The 22,467-nt window shown below is 41.9% G+C and overlaps 1 protein-coding gene across 1 annotated transcript in view; it reads right to left on the reverse strand.

Moving 5' to 3' along the window:
* The window catches only part of nlrc5 (NLR family, CARD domain containing 5), a 53,148-nt gene that overhangs the window by 23,837 nt on the left and 6,844 nt on the right, over positions 1-22,467 (reverse strand). The window contains exons 8-17 of the mRNA XM_079345823.1: positions 21,308-21,629; positions 19,511-19,955; positions 18,842-18,995; positions 18,391-18,521; positions 4,638-4,869; positions 4,298-4,539; positions 1,938-2,021; positions 1,723-1,806; positions 1,439-1,522; positions 1,241-1,330 (exon numbers count right to left, since the gene is read on the reverse strand). Coding sequence (XP_079201949.1) covers positions 1,241-1,330; positions 1,439-1,522; positions 1,723-1,806; positions 1,938-2,021; positions 4,298-4,539; positions 4,638-4,869; positions 18,391-18,521; positions 18,842-18,995; positions 19,511-19,955; positions 21,308-21,629 — 1,868 coding nt within the window. The remainder of the gene's footprint in view (positions 1-1,240; positions 1,331-1,438; positions 1,523-1,722; positions 1,807-1,937; positions 2,022-4,297; positions 4,540-4,637; positions 4,870-18,390; positions 18,522-18,841; positions 18,996-19,510; positions 19,956-21,307; positions 21,630-22,467) is intronic.

Raw genomic sequence — 22,467 nt, forward strand, 5'->3', positions numbered from 1 at the left:
CAGTTTAGCAGATGGCTGTTCCGTCATGAGCCCGGGTCTGCTGAAGATTTCTGCCTGTTAAAAGGAAGTTTTTTCTTGCCACGCTATGACGGATTAAGCTGGGCTCTTGTAATATAGCCATAAGTAAGGTCCTTTACCTGCTTTTTGTAAAGTGTCTCGAGATAACGCCTGTTATGAATTGACGCTATATAAATAAAGATTGATTGATTGATTGATTCTGGGGGCCGTTGTCTTTCATCCACATGAGCTAAAAAGACACTTTCTACCTCTTCTCAGTCAAGAAGTCTCCAACTTCAAAATGTATATCACATTTCTACTACATATATGACCTAATACAGATTCATGTTTCAAAGGGTGAAGTATCCTGTTAAACGTGCAGCAAACTGAGAGTTGTGCTTGCAGTCAGTTTAGCCCTGCCTGTAACATGTAACTGGCATGCATTCAAAACTGCTTTTGTCCCGGATTCTTGTCATGATGCTCGAGGCAGAAATTCAATGCAAGGGGGATTTGAAGCTAAAGGATTCCTACTGTTAGTGCCATCTTGTCCCAGTGCTGGTTAACCCTCTGGCCACCTACGCAGACTGTAAACGGAGCGGATGGGCCGTTTACATGTGTTAAAGTGGCACAGTGAGGGTTTGTTTGAATCAAAGGGAGCTCAGTATGGTGAACTTGCAATTACGAGGCTGATCATGCAGACTAAACGTGACTTTCATGCGACTGATGAAACATAACGCAATAACCACCCACGACAAAATTCTTTATGTTATGTCCAAGAAAATGTGTCACTCCTCCTGTGCTCCCTCCACCTGTTGTTTCTCTACTTCTCCATGTGTGTAAGAGCAGCTGTCAGAGGGCTGAACCCTCGGGTGTGATAAAAGGGGGAGCGGGATTCTATTTGAATGCAGAAAATGACCCATATACTATAAAGCATGATCGCATTATTGAAGTTTTAGGTACATAAAAACACACTGCATTAATCTTGTGTTGTCATATCCTATAACATATTGTAGGAGAGAAAACATTGTAATATCAGTTATTTTTTCTGATACTGTGCAGCCCTGGTGGAAAATGTTCATAGTTACTGTGTATAAAGACTTTTTATGTTAGCATGCTATAATAATCAATTAAGCTCAATTGGCATTGTGCCATTGTGTGTGTGTGTGTGTGTGTGTGTGTGTGTGTGTGTGTGTGTGTGTGTGTGTGTGTGTGTGTGTGTGTGAGAGAATGTTTGGAGTCATACTCTGCATGTATGTGCTGGATGTTCAAACATGATGACATTTTCCTGATGAGGCAGTTCACTCCCTCAAGAGACATGTTGTTTCGACCCAGCCTGCAAAATGCACCAAACACATACAACACTTAATTGATATAACATCTTAAATCATTGTGGTTATCTTTAAAAAAAAAAATAAAATAAATACTCCAAAGTGTATCTTACATTATTGAGACCAGTCCTGGTAATTTCTCAAAAACGTCAGCAATGAGTTCAATCCCTTCGTCTTTGAGATTGTTGTCACTCAGACTGCAGAACAAAAACAAAAGCTCGGTGTCGACTTATGATCTGCAGCCCAAATATTTCACCATACAAACAGATATTTGGTGTCAACATTTCATTTTGTATGCACATTTCTAAAAAAACTTGTGGCCCCTGCCAAACATGTGAAAGAACATGTTAGACATGACATTAGCTGAATCAGTGTCATTATTTTCAGGCAAACATACTTGATTTCAGTGAGGTTTGGACAGTCCTGCAGAGCTGGGGCCAAAATAGCTGCTCCTGTGGCAGTCACACTGGAACCACAGAACCTTTACAACACAAAGACAAAATCAGTAAATCACTGTTTACAACCATCCACTCTTCATAAGCTGGATGGAAATCAAAGATACAGGCTTCAGAGAAAAATAGTTTGAGAGGGGAAGAATAGTTTTGATCTTACTCTAGTTTTTTCAAGGTTGGGAATTTCGACAAAATGGTGGATAACTTCTCAGCAAACTTGTCACCATACTTGCGGCTGTGGAAACTGAAATGAAATAAATCGTTTTAATACAACATGTCACTTGTGATGAAACAAAGAAATATTTGTGACAGGATGCTGAATATGTCACATGTGGGACATTTACTGTATTCTTTTATAAGATACATAGAATAACTTTTTGCTGCAACGTATAAAAAAGAAATTCAGTGTAATATACCCGCAGTTGACATGTCTTATACTGGATGATCAAATAAAAGGTGAAAGCAATGACTTGAAAAGTCTTTACTCACTCATAGCCATACACAGCATACAGCTTTGTATGTTGATGCTTGGTAAGTTTATTTCACATGGACAATAACTGTATTTGTTATGTAATCATTAGTTTCTCTTTTTTCAGCTCAGTCTGTGTGCTAGCCAGTTTGTGCTCAGTCATGTAGTGTACACTGAGGCTGGTCACAGCCCAATCGGCTGCTCTCGACCAGTCAGTTGAATTTCTGGCATGTTTGCTTTGTCAAAGAAATATCTGCACACTTCCAGCTGACAGGAAATATTTCTATAACTTAGCTGCTGGTTAGATTGTGTTTATTGGTGATGCAGACTTTGAGTGTGAGAAAAAGAAAGTGTTAGCAGTACATGCTGTTTGACACAACTGAGGAACATCTGACTTCAACCTCCATCTGTGGGAGTTTCCTTTTGACAATTGTGAATTCTCTGTCCCAATTTAACCCGTACCGTGTGAGCTCTCGTGCCCTGCCCCACAAACGGGTCGTACCGTGTGAACTTTGGTCGTGGGTTGTAAATGATTCAGTAGTACAGCATGAGCTGACATTCCACCCTGACTTTTTTTTTTTTTTACAAACCTAACACACCTTCTAGCTTTATTTTATTTATTTTTTGGTAAAATATCTGATTCAATCTTGTATTCTAACTTGAGGCCTTCTGAAGTTGCATACCAGTGTTTGAGATGATTTAAAAATATTCCTTGAATACATCAGTGGTTGTCTTTCTTGATTCTGTCCTGGCAACTGTATGTTTCAATGTTACAAAAAAACCCAGAGGAGCCAGAAGGAAACAGAGCTATAAACAGATCACAGTGTTTGTGACAGGTGGAAAAACATCTAAGAGATGTCAAACTCCAAGCAGCACTCTTTCTTTTTGAAGATTTACAGCTGCTTCAAATGTCCACAATCTAAACAGAGGCATTAAGATCCTTTATAGTTCAAAGACAGCAAACACTTTACTGTGTAAATGTGCTACAGGTTGTATTTTCATCTGCTCCTTCATATGCAACAAACTACACAGAACTGAGATTACATGTTGACTGTCCACTCAACTAATCTGCATTTGCACTTTGTATGACAGATGGCCTCCATTGTTAACAACTCAACCTAATGTGAATATATTAGAAACTACAGAGTAGGAAGTGTTTCTGTAGCTAGTGCAAACACAGTTAAGAATTACTTCAAATTCTGAGAAGGCTAATAATTTGATCCACATGATCCTACTCAAAATCAAACAATGTTGATACCATGCTGACAAAAGCAGAATTGCTTGGCACCTAATTTGTGGTTATTTCTTGTTTATAAATTACCACAAGTTGAAAGCAAACCCCAGTACATGTTCTAAACTGAACAAATGCATAAGCAACCTATCTATAATGACACCTCCTCCTCCTCCTCCTCCTCCTCCTCTGCTCTGTCTCTTTGTACACAGGCTTTTGCAGAGTTTGAATAGACCACTGTCGCTCTCTCTCTGTTCAGCTTGCAGTAGCTAATGGTTTAAGTATCACTGAAGATCTGCTGTTATTTAAAATCTTAAATCTTTTTCTATGTTATCAATCATTACAATAACAAGGGTTGTTTGGTTTAAAATAAGAGTAAGGGTGTGGTGACACGAGTCATCCGTACCGTGCTCAAGCACACTTAAAGCCTAAAGTCCAGTTCGTTTGAAAAGTGTGACCGCTCCATACCGTGCTCAGGCACAGTACACTGCCTTTGCTTTGGCACACTTTGGAGAGGTGTGCTTGGGCACAGCACATGATTTTTGAGTCCACCTCTTTGTACACTGAGCACGTTTTATACAACATAAAGCATGCATGTGCTGTATTACAACTTGACAAGAAGTAATCGTGCTCAGGCCTGATTAGTCCTGATGCAGTGTGACCGTGGGCTGTGCTGGCCAGTGGGGGAATGGCTCAGCGGGGTGCAATCGGCACAGTACCAATGGCCAGTGTGACCGCGTTCTAAGAGTATCTTTAACATTTTAACCTTAGCATGTGCTTGTATGATGAGCTCTCTATTGTTTTCCATGTGTGGACCTACCAGAGGTGGTGAATGTACTGACACCTGGGAAGGGCGTCCAAACACTCCAACTCCATTGAGCATGCTCTAAAGTCTAATCCAACGCCGATATCACCTACTGAGTTAACTACAAAAGCCAGAGCATCAATATCAATAGGTAAGAGTCGGATTCTACGCAGCTCCAGGGTGGGTCTTGTACCCACAACCTGCAGAGCCAGTTGTTGGTTCTGGCTCTCCTGGACACAATGGCAAAGTTCCAAAACCTGAGAAGATGCAAGAAAGAAGAATAAGTGAGGAAATAATAAATAAAATGTTAAAAGAAAAAACACCTTGATTCAGTTCATCTGTGTTCATATTCTACCTTTGGCCCTGTCAGCGTGTCTTTGTGACACAAGGTTTTCAGCAGATTTAGAACAAGAGCTTGTCGTCTTTTGACCCAGTTTTGGGCTCCTGTGCCACTAGCCGTCCTGGCTAATTGAACTAAGGCCTGAGTGCATTGTGGGGAAGACAGGCCGCATACAAACAGGTTTAGGGAGTCAGTGAAGACTGTCCTCTGGTCTGACTTGGTTGTCCAGCGGGTTTTGAGGCTGAACCTGTAGGAAAAAATAGAGAAAAGTCAACATTGGACTTGGATTAGATTAAAGTACACACCTGCACATAACAGACCTTTTTGAGTGTAATCTGGGACCCTTCATGACCATAATTGGCCATGTCCTAAAGTCCCTTTAGCTTTCACTTAAGTCCATCAATCTTTATTTTTCTTTTGATGCCCCAAACTCATGAAAAGCCCTTCAGCAAACTTAAAGGTTAAAGTTCTTCCCTCTCTTGCAGAGTTTAAGATTCTGATTTCTATTTGTTTTGAATTGAATTGTAAGTGTTTGAATTGATCTCAGTTTTTTTTCTTGTTTGTGTTGTTTGTGGGGTTTTTTAATATTATTTTTTTTGTGTTTTTGTTTTAGTATGATTGTAATCTAGACGGCACTGGAAATGAGGGAAACCTCTATGTACTTTGAGAATAAATAAATGTTTAAATATTATGGTGTAGAGGTGGGTTTCTTTCCTCTTCACTGGGCGATCATACTCACTGCTTAGACAGTGCAAATTGCCCATATGGCAAAGATTTAATGATTTCAAAAAGGTAGAGAGACTACAAGAGGAAAAATAAGAATGATATAATGAACAAGTGTAAAAATGTTAACACTAGATGACTGCAAATTATTTAATGGACTGAGAAAGCTTAAGTATGAGTAACTTCATCCTTGGTTAATGGACTTGAGCTTGTATAGCACTCTTCTAGTTTTCTAGTGACTCAAAGTGCGTTTACATTGCATGTCACACTTTCACATTCACACACTGCGGCTGCAATATAAATTGACCACCAAACTAACTAATCCCATTCATACATGTTCAAATAGAGCACGAAAAATCGGAAGCAATTTGGGGTTAAATGTATTGCCCAAGGACACATCAGACAGGTGGCTGCAGGAGCTGGGGATAAAACACCCAGTCTTCCGGTTGAGAGATGAACGATTCTATCAATTGAGTCACAGCCGCCAAATTAGACTTAGACTTTGTAATATGTCAAAGTATGCAGAGTAGAGTCAAAGTAATGAATTCTGCAGTTTTAAATGCCAAATGTAGCAGGCCTGCCCCCAACAAGTGATACAGTGATACAGTATGACATACAGTATGTGAGAAAATGAGGGCATGCAAAAAATCTTTGCAGCATCCGTGGAAGAAAAGGATCTTATCTGTCTAAAATTTGCTGTGAAGTTATATTTAATAGTTTTTGTCATTTTCATGAAATTGAGATTTTAATCTAGTAAAACACCAAGATATTCAAATTCAGTGACAGTCTCAATTTGTTCACCCTTAATGTAGATGTTTACATCTGGAGCATGCTTGATATTTGAAAATAACATGGCTTTTGTTTAGCTTACATTGAAAGTAAGACAGGATTGATCTAGCCACGCAACCATTTCAATTACAGCAATGGCTAGTTTTGCAACTACTCGCTGAGCTAATGCTGCATACCTGTATAAAACAGTGTCATCGGCGTATAGTTGTACCTCTTCTCTGTGACAATAATGTGGAAGCATGTAGAGACTAAAAAGTAGTGGGCCTAACACAGATCCTTGAGGTACACCCATTGTGCACTTCAAGTATCTAATCTTTGATTTTCACACACTGAATCATATTGGATCGGTATGATGATATCCATTGAATCATGAAACACAGGACGTGATGGAAAATTGTCCATTGTGCCAATAGGTGGTATACACATGAGGTTTGCCTGAATGTTGAGAGTGGTGTGGGAGCTGTATCTCAGAAGTGGGAATAAAGTGTTTTAGACGAAAAGTTGTAGTTGGAGAGTTTAGATATGAGAACGTTGTGAATAACTTTACGCAAGTCTAAGAAAACAGCTCCAACAACTCCACCTTTGTCAAGATGTGATCTAATTTGCTCTGTTAGGTCTAAGATGGCTTTTTTGTACAACAATTCTTTCCAAAGCCGAACTGGACAGGACTTAGACCAGGGTTGCAGCTGTCAATGTGGTATGTTGTTTTATGACCACTTTCTCTGCGACCTCAGAGATAACTGGAAGTTTGCTTACTGGTCTATAATTACTGAAATCATGGTTGGTGGTCTCCGGATTTGAAGATAGGAGTCACAATCACATGTTTCCAATTGTAACCCAGCTAATAAAATGTATTTATTTTATTTATTTTTTATCTCGCTGTGAACTCCTGTTAGCCACATCTCGCGATACTTGCGCTACATCTCGCGATACTTGCGCTACATCTCGCGATACTTGCGTCACCATGACAATTAAACACACACCGGTGGGTGAAAGGGCCAGACGCTAAGACGGAGAGTGGAAGCAGATGTAAAGAGTGACTGAGCCATGCTGAGTGGGGATCCTCTGATCCTCTAACTTAAAGGAATTGGCCAGGTATCCTATCCTATCCTGTCCTATCATACCATATCCTGTGAATCAACATCAGACGACACATCTCTGTGCTGGAGCAGAAGTCAGACTTACTTTCTACTTCAAGTGTGGTAGGGACTTCTGCTGCCGGGAAAAAAAAAAGACTGATTGATTGTTCTGAACAATAAGTCTCAGAATTGAATGGACTCTTCTTTTTGTGTTTTTTTTCTTGTTCTAAAAAGTGCACTATTGTAAATAATTGTATATATGTAAAATAGTTCTGTCAACAAAATATAAGGGGTTTATTGTCACCACATACAATTGTTGTCCATTTATTGAGTACTGTTTCATTTTCCTCCAAAGCCGAACCAAAATCAAATCTTTAACCAAAATCAAATCTACATATTGTAACTTTAAAACCTGTTACATAAATGGCGAGCTAGCCAGGAGGAAATTGAGCAGTGCTTAATAGAACTATTTTACTTGTTTAAAAAAAAAAAAAAAAAAAAAAAAACAAACAAAAAAAAACAATGGATGTGTTTGATAAATTGGGAATTAAAATCCCAAATGCAGTGCTGGTTGAGGGCACAACAGAATCTGACTCTGATGAAGAGGTGGTTGACTTCCTCAAGAGTTATGGTAAGATTAGGCGCACCGAAGTCATTGATGATTCCGATTCCGAGTTTCATGAAACAATAGTTGTTGAATTTGAATCCGGTCTTCCAGTCGCTGCGCTAAAACCAATGTTACCATACACTTTAGTTTCTACAGAGGGCACCGGTACATACTGCATTTCTAATCTGTCCACCGTTTACAGTAAACACATTGCTAACAGTAAAACAAAATCTTATATGGCGGAAATGGAAAGTTTAGCAAAAGTAAGTGGCTTGGAGTATGCCGAGATATTAAAAACCATGATGAATCAGATTGGCGCTTCTGTCTCACAACTCTCCCCTGAGCTGCAGATGAAGCAGTCCCCCTCAAAATCATCTGAGACTATGGCTGAGTTGCTACCAGCAGCACCACCACCACTTTCAGCTCTTTCTGTTCCCCAGTCAGCTGTCACCACACAATTCGCAGCCACCGTGCACCACCCAAGTCCTGAGCCACTTCACCCCAGTCCTACACCTCAATCAGGAGCGAGAGCATCAACATCTACCCTTACTACAACAGACATGAATCCTCCAGGGATACAGCGCTATCTGGTGGAGCACATCGTCAAGAGTGAGGATTCCTCAATGCACCACCTGTCTGCCCAGCGCCTTCGATCATTCTCTGGTAGGACCCCCAGATCCACACACGAAGTCGATTATGACACATGGCGTACAGGAGTGGAACTGTTGATGAAGGACCCGGCTGTGTCAGATCTGCATCGATCAAGGAGGATCGTCGACAGTCTGCTGCCTCCAGCTGTGGACTTGGTGAGACATTTGAGTCCAGATACTCTACCTGCTGTTTATCTCCAGACACTAGAGTCAGCGTTTGGAACAGTTCAGGATGGGGAAGAACTCTACGCAAAGTTCATGGACACTTTTCAAAATGCAGGAGAACAGCCGTCGGCGTACTTGCAGCGTCTCCAAATTGCTTTGAGTCTAGCTGTAAAAAGGGGAGGTGTGGCAGAAGCTGACATCAATAAACACTTACTTGCCCAGTTTTGTCGTGGTTGCTGGAATGACATATTAATCTCTGAGCTACAGCTGAAGCAAAAGAAAAGAAATCCACCACCCTTTGCTGAGTTGCTGTTACTGCTGAGGACAGAGGAGGACCGGGAGGCATCCAAGAGTCTCCGAATGAAGCAACATCTGGGAGCTGCAAAACAAAAAGTTGCTTCCCATGCACAGGTTGCTCACACAGATGGTGAAGAACAAGGTGCTGTTGCTGCACTTACCACCTTGACGCAGCAATTAGCTCAACAGATAGCAGATGTTCAGAAACAGTTGTCACTGCTAACATCCAGTCATCAGCACCAGAAACAACCTTTCTTCTCCAACACTCAATCTTCCCACCGACGCAAACCACAGGCTCCAGCTGCCACTTCAGCTCGCAGAACTACACCATCACAACCCAGAGCAGGTTACTGTTTTCGCTGTGGTGAAGATGGGCACATTCGACCTCAATGCACTAATGAACCAAACTCAGCCTTGGTTGCACTGAAGAGAAGAGAGCACCATAAAGCAATGCAGCCCAGACCAAACTTCCGTAATGGCCGTGATTTAAACTAAGATCAGTTCCTGTTGTGGGGCAAACAGGGGCTGAAGAGGACCAACAACGTCCCCCAAAGAAATTCATCCGGCATGCCAAAATGATCCAACCGTCTTCATCCAAGCAGAGTAACTCCCGGTTACCACGGGGACTCGTCGGATCAAAGTGCGCCGCATTAGTCACCATCGCTGGCCATCACTGTTCGTGTTTACTGGACACAGGATCACAAGTGACCACTCTACCCTTTCTTTCTACAATCAGCATCTGTCAGACCAACCGGTTAAATCACTTAATGACCTGCTTCAAGTTGAAGGTGCTGCGGGACAGGCAGTCCCATACCTGGGATATGTGGAAGTGGATGTAAAGTTCCCCAAAGAGTTTTTGGGATCTGAATTTACGGTTCCCACGCTTGCCCTGGTTGTCCCAGATGTCAGCTCTTCACCCTTGTTAGTTGGGATGAACACCTTGGAGCCACTGTATGATCAGTACCTGCAGAGTGACAATTCTGGATTCCAGCCATCATTGCAGGGCTACAGTGCAGTGCTGAAGCTCCTGGCATTGCGTCACCAACAGAGCCAAGATGGTTGTGTGGGAGTGGTGCGGTTAACCAGCAAAACTCCAATTACTGTTCCAGCTGGTCGTACTGTTGCTGTCGATGGTTTTGCAGACCTCAAGACCCCCTCTACAGCCCAATACGCACTCATTGAGCACCCTTCTTCTCCTTTACCTGGTGGACTGTGCATCCAGAGCTGCCTGATTTCCCTGCCAAACCATGCTCCTTATAAGGTCCCTGTCATTGTGAGAAATGAGTCCGAACAAGATGTGATGATTCCGCCTCTCACCGTAATTGCTGACATCGGAGAGCCTGCCAGCATTTTGTCCCAGCATGTGGAGACCCAGCTGGTTGCTCCTGACCATCCAACCTTGCAGTTCAATTTTGGGGATTCTCCTATACCCTCTGAGTGGAAAGAACACATCACATCCAAATTGAACAGCATGATAGACGTTTTCTCACAGCATGATTTAGATTTTGGCTGCACTGACAAAGTCCAACATCAGATCAAGTTGCATGATGAGACTACTTTTAAACACCGTGCTCGACCAATACACCCCCATGACATCGAGGCAGTTCGTAAACATCTCCGAGACCTCCTTGAAACTGGTGTGATCCGCGAATCCGAATCACCTTTTTCCTCTCCGATCGTCGTCGTCAGGAAGAAAAATGGGGACGTCCGTCTGTGCATAGATTACAGGAAGCTTAATCTACAGACAGTGAAGGATGCCTACCCCCTTCCAAATCTTGAAGAATCCTTCTCCGCATTGACGGGATCCAGATGGTTCACAGTTTTGGACTTGAAGTCTGGATACTATCAAATCGCCATGCGTGAAGAGGACAAAGCCAAAACTGCTTTTGTTACGCCACTAGGATTCTGGGAGTTCAACCGCATGCCGCAGGGCGTCACTAATGCGCCCAGCACTTTCCAACGCCTGATGGAGAAATGCATGGGCGATCTACACCTGAAGGAGGCACTCGTTTTCCTGGATGACATCATAATCTTCTCAGATACGCTGGAGGAGCATGAGAGGAGGCTGTTGCACGTCCTTGGTCGGCTAAAGGACTATGGCCTGAAGCTTTCTCCAGAGAAGTGCCGATTCTGCCAAACGTCGGTGAAATATCTTGGGCACGTGGTGTCGGAAAGAGGAGTTGAGACAGACCCAGCGAAAATCGAGTCATTAAAATCCTGGCCAATTCCAACAAATCTCAAGGAGCTGAGATCTTTCCTGGGTTTCTCCGGATACTACCGTCGTTTTATTAAGGACTACTCCTCTCTCATCAAGCCACTGAATGACCTTACGAAAGGTTACCCACCTGTGCGCAGGTCAGCCAAATTGAAGAAGTCTCCAACGCAGTACCTCGATGTGAAACAATCGTTTGGTGATCGATGGACTCCCGAGTGCCAGAAAGCATTTGACCTCCTGATCAACAAACTCACCTCATCTCCTGTTCTTGGGTTTGCTGACCCCAAGCGGCCATATGTTCTGCACACAGACGCGAGTACAACTGGTCTTGGAGCAGCGCTGTATCAGGAACAGGAAGGACTGATGCGAGTCATTGCTTACGCCAGTCGAGGGCTGTCCCACAGTGAGTCGCGTTACCCTGCTCATAAGCTTGAGTTCTTGGCATTGAAGTGGAGTGTAACTGAAAAATTTCATGACTATCTTTATGGTGCCAACTTTACAGTAGTTACTGACAGTAATCCACTGACATATGTACTGACCTCTGCGAAGTTGGACGCCACGAGCCACAGATGGCTAGCAGCTCTCTCCACTTATTCATTTAAGCTCAAGTACCGTGCTGGACGTCATAACTACGATGCTGATGCCTTGTCCAGACGACCACACAGCCCCTGTCCTGACGACAGCTGGTCTTTGAAAGAGCAGAACCTCATTCAGCAGTTTTTGGATCATCACGTTGCAGAGGATGGAGAAGCTAAGGAAATCCCGTCAGCAGTAGTCAACGTCATCTGTAATAACTCTCTGGCCAAAAACACTCTGGGGTTTATTCTGCCACCTGTCACCCTGGCTGAATCTCTCTCCATGCATGTTAATGGAATTCCAGAAAGCTACTGTTCTGAAGACCTGCATGGCCTCCCAGACCTTCCTGCGCTCTCTCCATCTGACATGAGAGATCAGCAGCTCACAGATCCTGCCCTCCGTGAAGTAATCCATCAGTTGGAGACGGGAGAGAAAGTTGTTCCTACTCTGAGGCAAGAACTTCCCGAACTCCCTCTTCTATTAAGAGAGTTTAACAAACTAGAGTTGAGAGATGGAGTTCTCTACAGGAGAAGACAGGACGATGGACAGACCACCTTCCAGCTAGTTTTGTCTCCTGAGCTGCGACCCTTGGTTCTCACCAGCCTTCACAACAACATGGGTCACATGGGGATAGAGAGGACATTGGATCTGGTACGCCAGCGTTTCTTCTGGCCTAGAATGTCATCAGATGTTGAGAAGAAGATCCACACTTGTGATCGGTGTGTGAGACGTAAAACTATGCCAGAAAGGGCAGCTCCACTGGTCAATATCAAGACAACTAGACCTTTGGAACTAGTATGTATGGACTTCCTTTCGCTTGAGCCCGATAGCAGTAACACCAAAGACATTCTAGTGCTAACAGACCATTTCACAAAGTATGCTGTTGCCATTCCTACTCCCAACCAGAAGGCTAGGACGGTAGCCAGATGTCTGTGGAATGATTTCATTGTCAACTTTGGAATTCCTGAGAGACTCCATACAGATCAGGGGACCGACTTTGAATCGAAGCTGATCCAAGAGCTTTGCGTTGTGACAGGCATGAAGAAGACTCATACTACACCTTACCATCCACGAGGTAATCCCGTTGAGCGGTTCAATCGCACCTTGTTGAACATGCTTGGAACTTTAGAGCGCAAGCAGAAAACAAAATGGCGGGAGTATGTCAAGCCACTTGTGCATGCGTACAACTGCACACGCAATGAAGTGACTGGTTTTACCCCCTATGAGCTCCTGTTTGGAAGATCACCGCGCTTACCTGTTGATTTAGCCTTTGGTCTACCTGTTCGGGAGAAGTCATCAGTCACCCATACTCAATATGTCAACGATCTGCGTTCACGCCTTGAAGAGTCATACCAGTTAGCGTCCAAAAGTGCTTTCAAGTCTGCAGAGCGGAACAAGACGAGATTTGACCACAGAGTGACTCCATGCAGATTGGATGTCGGAGATCGAGTCCTCGTTAGAAATGTAAGAATCCGAGGAAAAAACAAACTGGAGGATCGTTGGGAGCCGAACATCTATGTGGTTGTCAAGTGCGCTGGAGATCTACCAGTTTACACTGTGAAACCCGAGAGTCGAGAAGGACCCACTCGCACCTTACATCGTGATCTGCTCCTGCCCTGTGGATTTCTTCCTGCTCCACCCCACAGGGAAAGTTCGCCTCCACCCCCTACGCGTCGACCGCAAACTCGCAGTCAACGTCCACCAAAACCTGACTCCACTTACTCGTCTGGGGATGAAGATTTTCCCTGCCTTGTTCTGCCTCGTTCACTTCAGTCTCCTGAAGAGCCCAGTACAATGGCCTTGGTTGACAACAGCTCTGTGTTACCTGTTGCTTTACTTCCAGATCAGTCCCTGACAGAGTATGAAGATCAGGCCGACCCAGTATCTCCATCACCCATCGGCACTACTAAGCACATTGTACCCAACCCACCTTCCACTGCCAGTCAAACTCCTGAGCCTGAAGTTGAAGTCGATTCAAGTTCCTCTCAGGGAAGCGATTCGGAAGTGGAGGACACAACAGATGCTCCTGTGGAAGGAAATAGGCTCGAGAGCTTTGCACCTGCAGAGGAAGTGGTCCTTGAGATGCTGCCAGACACTGTGCAGACTGACGTTCCATCCTCCCCAGCTGAAGCGCCTGCTCTTAGCCAATCTGATTCATCTGTTGTGAGAACTAGTCCTGATGTTGCTGTAACCCCTGAAACTGTCAATAATATCGTACCGAGACGCACTGGTCGAGATAGACACCCACCAAATCGTCTCCAGTACTCCATTCTCGGTACTCCCTTGATTTCGGTAGTACAGACATTATTCCATAGTCTTTCTGACGCGTACACTGAAGCATTGCAAAAAGCATCAAGCCCGGACTTCTTTCTTGGTCCACGTTAGCAGATTTGCACTTTACTCGCATAGCATGCGACGAGACGCGCATAAACTAAAGGGGGGAGGGTGTAACCCAGCTAATAAAATGTATTTATTTTATTTATTTTTTATCTCGCTGTGAACTCCTGTTAGCCACATCTCGCGATACTTGCGCTACATCTCGCGATACTTGCGCTACATCTCGCGATACTTGCGTCACCATGACAATTAAACACACACCGGTGGGTGAAAGGGCCAGACGCTAAGACGGAGAGTGGAAGCAGATGTAAAGAGTGACTGAGCCATGCTGAGTGGGGATCCTCTGATCCTCTAACTTAAAGGAATTGGCCAGGTATCCTATCCTATCCTGTCCTATCATACCATATCCTGTGAATCAACATCAGACGACACATCTCTGTGCTGGAGCAGAAGTCAGACTTACTTTCTACTTCAAGTGTGGTAGGGACTTCTGCTGCCGGGAAAAAAAAAAGACTGATTGATTGTTCTGAACAATAAGTCTCAGAATTGAATGGACTCTTCTTTTTGTGTTTTTTTTCTTGTTCTAAAAAGTGCACTATTGTAAATAATTGTATATATGTAAAATAGTTCTGTCAACAAAATATAAGGGGTTTATTGTCACCACATACAATTGTTGTCCATTTATTGAGTACTGTTTCATTTTCCTCCAAAGCCGAACCAAAATCAAATCTTTAACCAAAATCAAATCTACATATTGTAACTTTAAAACCTGTTACACAATCATTAAGAAAGAACATGTGTGCAATAGAGAGATTTACTAAATGAGCAATAGTGGTAATTAGAGTAGTTGAATGTTTTGAATGAACACTGTGTCCTAATTTTATTTTTCCTGCATGTATTTTCTGTTATTATTCAGTATTTTAAACTTTAATGATGGAAACATTATTTTTAAAATGTAGCGTTTATGTGGAGTCTTAGCATATGTGTATTGTGATATGATGTGAATGTATATGTTTTATTGTGTATGTATTCTGTGTTGACCTGCCCAGGGACTGCAGATGGAAATTATCAAACTGCTATAAATCTGGTACGAAGCATCTTTTCTCTGTGAGATTAATGTTTTTGTTTGTACATGGTCCCTGACAACTAAACTAATAAACTAAACAAAACGTGGGAAGCATCTTGGCTTTTTGAGTTTCTTAGGGAGCATATTACTTTTTTTAACTTCTTCAGTGACTGTGACTTGGTCTAAACCCTGTCCCACAACATACAACTTGATACTCTCTTCTACAAATTTGAAATGGTTTCCTATCTCCTTAACAGATTTAATAAAAACAAAAAGAATTCAAGGGTAGAGGCAAACTTTCATGTCAAGAGACATTTTAGTACTACAACTAGGAACATGTATCTCACTGACGCTGTGCTGTGTTGTTTGTTCTTTATTGTTTAAACCAAAAATCAATAAAATATTAGTTAAAAAAACGTAGAGGCAAATACAGCACAAAGATCAACATGTGATTTAGTTAATCTCAGTTGCTTAATTACTTTGTTGCTTCAGCGTTTGTAAGCAAAGATGTCTGTGTATCTTTTGGTCTTCATAGTCCTTTTTAAAGCAGCGTCTCTGCTTTTCATCAGTTGCCATAGGTTTTCACTGAACCAAGGCAGGTTGACTTTGTTTCTGTTTTTTCTTTAGATTTTCACAGTGAAATTATCTCTGACAGCATTTATCTTTGATGTAAATAGCTGACAGCTATTGTCCAGATTTTTAGAGGGTAGTATTTCATATTATCTATATTATTCACCTGACAGTAAAATATGTCTTGTTTACTTTTAGGTATGCAGAAACATCTGTGTGGCGTGGTGCTATCTTTCTTTGGATTAATTTTCTTGCCACCAGTGTTCAAATTATGAATTGTTGTTACCCTTTCAGGTTTATTGGAGAAAAAGAGATCAAGTTGTGTACTAGAACATTTTGTGATTCTGATTGGGCCTTTTATCATATGCCATATATGGAATTTGTCTGTAACAGCTTTTAACTTTCTCCTCTTAGACTTTTCCTCCTAGTTAAGACTGAAATCCCCCATGAGAATAATTTCTTTGTTGTCATTACATTCTTTCAGGATATCAATACAGGAAGTTGTTCTTAAAATGTGCTATTGGCAGTCGGGGTTCTATTAAAGCCTATAATGATAAAACACCTCCTGAAGCTCCACTATGACTGGCTAAGGCTTATTTTAGTAGCAGTGCAAACACAGCACCACCTTTCTCTCTGATAATTTGTTCCAAGCAAAGATCACACGGCTTCAAGGAGAGAAGAGAATAACCGGTGTAAAGAGATTGAGTTTCATGCATATGTGGCCGAGCAAAGCTCTTCGTTGGTATGCTGGAGATTGGGTTATCCAGGACGGGCTGCAATGTTCATGTACATCTATTTCCAGTAGCTGGCTAAGCTGATAATTGATAGATTCCTTTAAAGGAGATGTAAAGGACATGCACAGTATCGTCATAATGTTGTAAAAGGTCAACTGAGGTTTTGGCTCACTGAAGTTACGTCTGAATAAATTCATCCAAGCAAAGTGCACTGGTCACTGCTGATTAACAGCGTCCAATGTTCCAACTGTGGAAAGGCCACCGGATCTTTCTTTCTACCCCCTTCAAAGAATCCTTCTCTGGATCCTTCTGTTTTAGGGAATTTCAGACCCAGCTGATGTCTTATCAAGGGCCACCGAAACATCTCAGGTGGTGACATTTTATCGCAGACTTAGTCATCTTTTTGACCAATCTGAAGACCCAGTCTCCAAGCTGCCATTCTCATATCAGATATTAGAGAAGAAAGGCAGTGTTAACTGAGCTGGTATCTTTTAGGAACAGCAATCAGATTTTTGAAAAACGTCAATCTGGTTTCTGCTCCCAACATAGCACAGAGACAACTCTTGTTAAAGTTTGTGATGATTTTCTGCTTGATTTCTTAATCAGCCATCTGAAGTACACAGTTGGCATTAGTGATGTGGCAATAGACTGCATTTATACTGCTCTTTCTTTAGGAGTCTCCCAGGGAGTCTATTTTGGGCCCCTTAGCTTAAATACTACCCCTGTGTCAAATCCTACACAGTCATGGTATACAATTTCATTGTTATGCTGATGACACTTATCTCTCTGCCCCAATAAAAACCTCTGTTCATTCACATATTGTGTCCTGTCTAGCAGAAATCAAAAGTTGGACGTTAATTTTTTTATTTATTTTTTTTGGAGCCAAGAGACTTCAAATCTGAAGTTCATATGTTTCTCACTCGGGCCTGAGCCCTAGCAACATGAACAATCTCTCACCCCAGTCTGGGTGCCCTATCAGATAATGTCTGCAAAGAGGCCCACAACCTCAGTGTCAGGGTGTATTCACGCCTAACTTGTTTGGTTCGCTTGATACGAACTAAAACCCTGGTGCGGACCTTTTGAGTAGGTGTGAATACAAACCATCGAACTCAGGTGCGCACCAAACAGCCGGACCGAGACCCAGCCAAAGAGGTGGTCTCGGTTCGCTTCCAAACGAACCCTGGTACGGTTCGTTTGAGGTGTGAAAGCAACCAGACCTCAGTCCGACCCAGCTCTAAAAATCGTACGGCTTTTTGGACATAACAGGCTCCCGTTGCCTTGCGCATTAAGGGAAATAATTGTTTGGTTAGCAGCACAGTGTTCTTGTTTGTTTCTATTGCCTGCTTCTTTGATATAAGATCTTTAGTCTACCTTTCAGACACTTTCACTAGTGTTTCATCGCTCTGTTCTTTTATTATCCAATACATTTAAATCACACAGACTATGAACAGAACAGTAGCTGCAGCAGAGTTTTCCTTTTCCCCCGCGGCAGTCTGATCCTCCTCCTTTCCCCTGCGCCACATACTTCATTTATAACCTCGGCCACATTCATCATAACACCGGTTGATTGCCCACACATAGATCATATAGATAGAAATAAAAGTGGTGCTTCTGGCACTGTGAAACTTCCTTCCAAAACGTTTAATGCAGGCAAACTTGTTGTCCTCTTTCAAACTCACCTTAAAACAGCTAGGATGGCCTGATCTGATGTTGCGGGTCCCATGTACAAAGTGTATCAAATTGGTTTAGGGTTTGCATCCAACCTTATCCCTTTTCTGCACGTCCTTCCTCACTTTCTAAACCCATTATTATATATTTACTTGTGCATTTGCTTTACTTATTTGTTGATTTGTGTATTTCTTTTGACTATTGTTGGCTTTTTTTCAACGTAAGCACTTTGTAACTGGTTTTTGAAACATGCTACATAAATAAAGTTATTTAAATTATTATTATTCCTTACCTTTTCTTAAGCTGTGTGTCACTAACATCCAGACTTGCCATTAGCCTGACTGCCCCCAAAAACTCCTGTAATGTCAGATGAATGAAGAAGTAGGAGTTGACCAGCATACCATCCTCGCGCCTGACCTCCATCTGACAAAAACACAAATGTGACAAACCATATGTAATACTTTTCTTTTTTGGGGTTTCTGAGATTCTGGCTGTTCGATCATTGCCTCCTCCAATCCACATTTAACATTTCCTTGCATAGGATATTGTACAATATTTCTGAGACAGACAAAAACATACAGGGTACACACTCTTGAGAAAACGTAAGGCCTTGCTGTTAATCCTAGAGAGCACACACAACCTCACTTCCAGCTGAAACCCTACCTTCTCCAATTACAAATATCAGACTCCTTGCACATGCACATGTAAAGAGCATTTCAGCATGCTGTATAACCATGTCTGACCTGTGAAAAGAGCCCCGTCCTGATAGACAACTCCAAAACAGGTTGGGGAATCTCGTCTTCCATGAACAGGATCTTGCTGTCCTCTAAGCCTTTCCAAGCCAGATGACTCAGCTCACACAGCTCAGATTGATACTGACTCAGGGTGCAAGCAACACTACACAAGGAGGCAAAACAGAACATGTATTCATTTTAATGTGATGGTTACTGAACCACAAAAAATATTCACTGCATTTGTATAAGCATCTCAAAGATCATGTAAAAATTCAAATTGAGGGCTAATATGCACAAATCCACAAAGCTTTAATGTTTCTGCTACAGTTTTATTTTTAAGCTTGACTCCTTTTACAAAGGACTTGGGATTTTTTATTGATTCAAACCCTCTGTAAAAAAGAATAACCAGAAGTCAGGTGGATTGGCAGGTTGACAGAATTATCACCTTGTCATTTTCAGATTGCACATTTTTTGAGCGTGTGAGGAAGAAGTGACTTTAATCGTGACTTGTGCCTCAGAGGACAGAGCGAAGACATGTTTATAGTCCTGCTCCTATCAGCGGCACTCATCTACAGATTACTCCAAAGAACAAAAGAGTGACAAATCACACTTGTCAATCTGATGTATTAATATTCTATAGTAGGGTGATTGTATGTACACTACCTCAGTTTAACTCACCTCTGGTAAGGTCTTGTGTTTTTCAGCTTGTCTTTTTTTCCTTCTTTCTCAGGGTCATGGCTCAGAAAAGCACTAAGAACAGTGAGGTAGACCTGGGTAAGGGTGGAAGGTATCTGAGCTTGTGTGAGAGGCAGCTGAGCTCTGCCATTAATCCTATCTAACCTTTCTTCAACACTTTGTCTTCTTCCTTGGTGATCTTGCATTTCCGCGTGACTCCTTCCTCCACTGTCCTCTGCTCCTTTCCCTTCTCGTGAACTCTGTCCTCCTTTTAATTCGCTTCCACTTTCCTCTGGTATCTGTGTTTCTCCTGGGACTCTCTCTTCCAGCAGTAAATGCTTCAGACAGATGCAGCATATGTTGCAGAGGGCCGGGACAGATGACATTGCAAGGAGATGTTGATTTGAGAGAAGGAGATCAGCTGCCTTCACCCCAAGACCTCGGTCAGCTGAGAGACATATGTAGTGGAGACATACAGTACATTTTATGAGCCGTTTTCAAAAACAAGGTTTCAAAAACATTTTTTTTATCTTCAGTATATTGCAAAAATACACTGCCGGATGCTGTAATGCTAATGCATGCTTTTTTAAGCAGCCGCTGGCATTAGTGCAACTATGTTTAAGTTTAAACAATTGTAAGACAGACCAACATAGATTTGTTCTCTCTTATTGATCTGCCAAGTTCACGATTGTGTAGGTGTGTTCAGGCTGAGCATGACTGACATCCATCCATACTTTCCTTGTTAGTTTTATTGCACTTTATGTCTAATACCAGACATAGCTGAGGCAGACTCAAGCTGAGCAGAGGTCAACACCAATAACTTGAAACATGTGAAGGCCTGCAAAGCCAAAGTCAATCCTCATCGCCTCTCTCTCTCTCTGACTTGGTGACAGTTAACCATCTTAAAAGACGTTAGTATATCTTGCCTTAATGATCAATATGCATTCACCTATAGTATCTCCAAACATAACCAAAGAATATTAGACATATATAAGACATCAGACATTAAATACTGAATCAACATACAGTAATGTACTGTCTAATCTTAGAGAGAGAAAGACAGAGAGGGAGTGCACACCTGCATATAGACAGCACGGACCATTTGATAATGAGGCCTGGTGCAAGATCACTCCCTGTGCACACTGCATGACACAGTTCATGCGTGTGGATCTGAGAGCGAAACAGAAGCTGATAGATGCTCAAACCAGTCGATGGCCGAAAAGGCTAACGTCTGCAGATTTCTGTAACGATCCACTGGTACACATACATAGGCCTTATCAAATTCAAGATGTAACAATATGTATTTTTTTATCTATTATGACAGACTGGGTGTGTCCAGACTGAGTATGATTGACATCTCCCCTCACTGTCCTTGTAAGTTTTAATTCACCTCACGTTAACTTCAAAGTGAGCAGAGGTCAACACCAATAACTTCCAACACGTGCGAAGGCTTGTAAGGCCTATATCGAAATGCAAGTGAGGAAGTTGGATTTTATCATTTCAACCCTAAACATTTTTTTTTCCAAACTGGCTGACACATTCAATGCTTGCTTCAAGTTTAATCTACCAGAGTTACGCCAAAGCCAACTAAACTTTAGATACCGTTACCAAACCCAACTGGTCCACATAGTGCTGATGTACACTGAATATAAATATTAGTCAAGATCATTTAGACAGAAGAAGAATGTTTAAGTTGCTACTGAGCTAAGGGTTAAACAGTGCACTGCTGTGTGTTTAAGCTGACTCTGCAGAATTACATTTATCATAATACAAACAAATAAAAATAATGAACGTTTTTACCTTTTACATCAAAGAAGTTGTGCACATACTTCTTGACCTCTTGGCAGTCCCACCCCACCAGCTGACCCACTTTATCTGATTCAATCCAGCCTTCTAAATCCAGGACATCCCGTATACGGCAGGTGACCACCACGGTGCACCCTGGAAGAAGCTGATGATTTAACAGCCCTGAGATGAGGTCACTGACAAGCAGAGGTTCAGCTGGGTCCCATGGCTCTCTTTGCACCTCGGGTTTGTTGAGTTTGATGTGAAACTCATCGTAACCATCCAGCACCCAACAGCTTTGCTCCGGGTTGGAAAGGAGGTAGTCCACAATTGCTTGCTGCCCAGAAGCAAAACAATATATCGTGAATGTAAATATAACAAACAGATGAGACATTTCACCAAGGTGAACTAAAAGTTCTCATGAAATGAGACATGCTTTTTCCTTTGTGAAATGTTCATTTACCTACCAAATCTATTCAACAGAGCATTTTCTGAGTACTGTCCCATCTGAAACATTTCAAATGTCTGATAAAACATCTTGCACTCATGGGCGTTTACTTATTTTTCAAAAAATGAAAAAGCTTTTACAAAAGTAAGAAGCTAATCAAATTCATCCGAACAATATGTCCCGTATTATATCTTGTGATTGGTTCTATCTGGCTTTAGTTGGGAAAAAAAAGTCACAGTACAGGAGTTAGATAACATACTAGTTTTTGTTTGATGGAGGATTTAAAGATAAACAATAGTGGCCAACTGGCCTCATATATTTTTGGCATTATTTTTTGTAACATAGCATTAAAATTATTAAAAATCATAAAATAAATAGGTTCAGAAACAATTTGTTGAAATTCAACAATCAACCCTTGACTAGCCTTAGTGCATTTGTTTTGGTTGTCCTTATGTAGTTATCTGACTGTACAAAGTATGAGGACAACAAATGTTATTGATAGCATAATAACCAGTATCACTAAAATAAAGATTTGGTATGCTGTTACAATAACTTTTTCTTTTCCTCGACTTCTACATCGAAAAAAGAAAGGTGGTTAGGACAGCAATGTGTGCACTATTTCATAATACCATACCGTCATGCCATTTTACCGCAATATACAGTGTATGACGTATTTGAAAAGAATAAATAAATAAAGTTTCGAGAAAAAAAAAAAAACATCTTCCAT

This window comes from Symphodus melops (assembly GCF_947650265.1).
Source record: "Symphodus melops genome assembly, chromosome: 6".
Taxonomy (NCBI): Eukaryota; Metazoa; Chordata; class Actinopteri; order Labriformes; family Labridae; genus Symphodus; species Symphodus melops.